At 48.6% G+C, this 2,500-nt stretch overlaps 1 protein-coding gene across 3 annotated transcripts in view; it reads right to left on the bottom strand.

Moving 5' to 3' along the window:
* The window catches only part of LOC113821686 (uncharacterized), a 66,596-nt gene that overhangs the window by 8,532 nt on the left and 55,564 nt on the right, over positions 1–2,500 (bottom strand). For all 3 annotated transcript variants that reach the window (XM_070113904.1, XM_070113905.1, XM_027374202.2), the window contains exons 3-7: positions 1,703–1,915; positions 1,285–1,502; positions 885–1,096; positions 385–593; positions 1–150 (exon numbers count right to left, since the gene is read on the bottom strand). The exon at positions 1–150 is cut by the window's left edge and continues 27 nt beyond it. In XM_070113904.1, the coding sequence (XP_069970005.1) occupies positions 1–150; positions 385–593; positions 885–1,096; positions 1,285–1,502; positions 1,703–1,915 (1,002 nt within the window). The remainder of the gene's footprint in view (positions 151–384; positions 594–884; positions 1,097–1,284; positions 1,503–1,702; positions 1,916–2,500) is intronic.

The raw sequence follows: 2,500 nt of genomic DNA, 5'->3' as shown, positions 1-2,500 counted from the left end.
AGAAGCCGGACTCGAGACAGGTCCTCTGCGCCGGCCCGATGAGGACGTGGCCGGGGTCGCAGCGGTACTCCACCTCCGAGTCCACGTTGTAGTTGGCGGCGACCATGGTAGAGTTGGGCGGCTGCTCGGGCTTTCCACACGTCATGGGGCCTGGTGGGCGAGGGTTGGGGGAGGCGTTATTTTGAGGATATTTTTGAGGTGTTTTGGATATATGTATACATTTTCTTAATTTTCCCTTTTTTTTTTTTCTTTCTTTTTTATAGATTTTCTCATGATTTGAAGAGTGCTGAGTGTATTTCTCATTGAAAAAAGAAGATTAATTTTGTGATGTGAGAACTGCCTGTCATTCTAGAAGTTTAAGAGACAACAAGAAGCTTCTCTTACGGTGCTGGCAGATGAAGTTGATGTCGTAGTTGCAGTTGGTGTCCGACCACAGCCAGCCTTTGGTGCCGTCGAAGCGGGCGCAGTTCTCGTTGCCGCCGGGAAGGTTCCAGAAGGACACGGTTACGTCACGACCGTTGATCCATTTCCAGTTATTGACGTCATCGGGGTCACGAACGGCGCCCATCCAGTACTGGCCGTTTTGTTCTCCCCTGAGCGAAAGAAAAAGCTGGGTCAGTTTTCTGTTTTACCTATCTTGTTCAAAACGTACAAGTTCATAGCGAACACAAGTATTTTGATTTTCATTTGTACAATAAAATTGTATTTTTGAACAAATTAATATTCCATTCAAAATCTCTGATCAACAGTTTTCCCCTAAGCCACTAAGCATATTCAAAATATTCCAATGGAGTCACTATTCGACAGTTATTAATCCTGATAATATCTGAAGCTGCAACAGCCTGCAGCGACGCCTGCAATCCCCACAGGAGGCAATCCCTCACCTGTGCCTGCGCCAGAGTTCCCAGCTGAGGAATCCTTGCAGGGCGGGGTTGGTCTCGTCCACCAGAGACCCTCCGCGGCTTCGGCAGAACTCGAGGGCGTCGTCGAAGTTCTTGGGCTGCTGGTTGTAGAAGATGTAGCACTTGCCGTTGTAGGTGGCGGTGCTGCCCGGGGGCTGGTCGCGGAAGGAGGGGCACCGCTCGATGGGAAGCGCCTGTCGGGGGAGGGTCGAGTCAGACTTTGGTAATTGGATTTTCCTTATATGTATATTTTTTATATATATATACTGCAGTCGGAAAATTAAAAGGAGAAAAATAATTTAGATATAAAAAAGGAATAGTAAAGACTGCAGTATTTATATGATTAACAAATGGAATACAGAAGGACACCCAAACGCAATACCTGATCTGTGTAGACGAATGCCTCGCAGATTGACAGCTGGACACCTGGAGGTCCCTCGAAGTGCACGCTGACGAAGGCGCCTGGCATGGGGGGATTACAGGGCAGGAAGAGCGGGCGGCCTTCCTCCAGCAGGCCGACGAATCTGTTGCACACGGGGTTGACTCCCAAATCCGGCCGATTGTTGCCTACGCGAACCACAATCGTCGCTGGCTGGTTCCCTGTTCGGCGCAACAGATTCAAAGGTTTAAGCTTGTGAGGAACAGTTGTAGTGTGTGGATTGATTGTAATAATAAAACTTTGTATCATATCCTAGCTTACATATTATCAGTGAATGAATCCCATTAACATGTTTTATGTACAAATACATATGTACCAAACCTACATCCCTCTCCCACAAGAACAGCAGGAAAAGACGTACCACAGCACGACTGTCCGAAGTCGAGTCTGACGAGCTGAACCATGTAGGGCTCCAGCAGGTTGACGTACCACCAGGGGTTCCGCTCCGTGTTGGTGAGGGTGCAGGTGTCCGTGGAGAACGCCGTGGCCGACGAGCCGTCCACGGCCTTCTGCGGGATGCCTCCCTCGGCCACGGACGACTGCATGGGCGCCTTCCCTGCGGCCACATTGAGCACTGCGGGAGAAAAGGGGAAAGTTAGCGAATGGAGACTTTGTTCGTCATTAGTAATGCTTTGTTTGGTAAATGGCTGCAACTAGACGTGATTTTATTTCCTGTTTTCTAAACGAAAGAAAATTAATTAGAAAATTGCGACCAAACACAAGTCACACATCGGCACGAGTAACGGAAGAGAAACCGTCGTATGAATAAAATTACGGCGCGGGCTGGGCATACCGGGAAAGAGCCCTGGGTTGTTTACGAACGGCAGAAAGGCGCTGTCACGGCGCCTCCCTCACCTGTTACTCCTTCCCGGTTAGAGGTAACTAATCACCTGGACACGACAGGTATAATTGATTAATGACTTCAGGAGGTGGGCGGGAGAGGGAAAAGGGGGGAGGCACCTGCTTCCTGCGAAAAGGTGCTTTTTCTATGTAATTAGGTCCCGGAAGGCGGAAGCAGAAAATGCAGGACTACAAAGTTATGCAGAGTCTATGAGAATTTTTCGTTTGCTTCGGGAAAAAGCGGCGTATGAAAAGCAAAAAAAAAAATGGCAAAAGAAAAGAAAAAGAGGACGCCTCTTTATGAACGAGAATCAAGGCT

The sequence above is a fragment of the Penaeus vannamei genome, chromosome 35 (genome assembly GCF_042767895.1).
Source record: "Penaeus vannamei isolate JL-2024 chromosome 35, ASM4276789v1, whole genome shotgun sequence".
Taxonomy (NCBI): Eukaryota; Metazoa; Arthropoda; class Malacostraca; order Decapoda; family Penaeidae; genus Penaeus; species Penaeus vannamei.
Note: the sequence above shows the minus strand (reverse complement) of the source record. Positions and strands in the feature narration are given on the sequence as shown.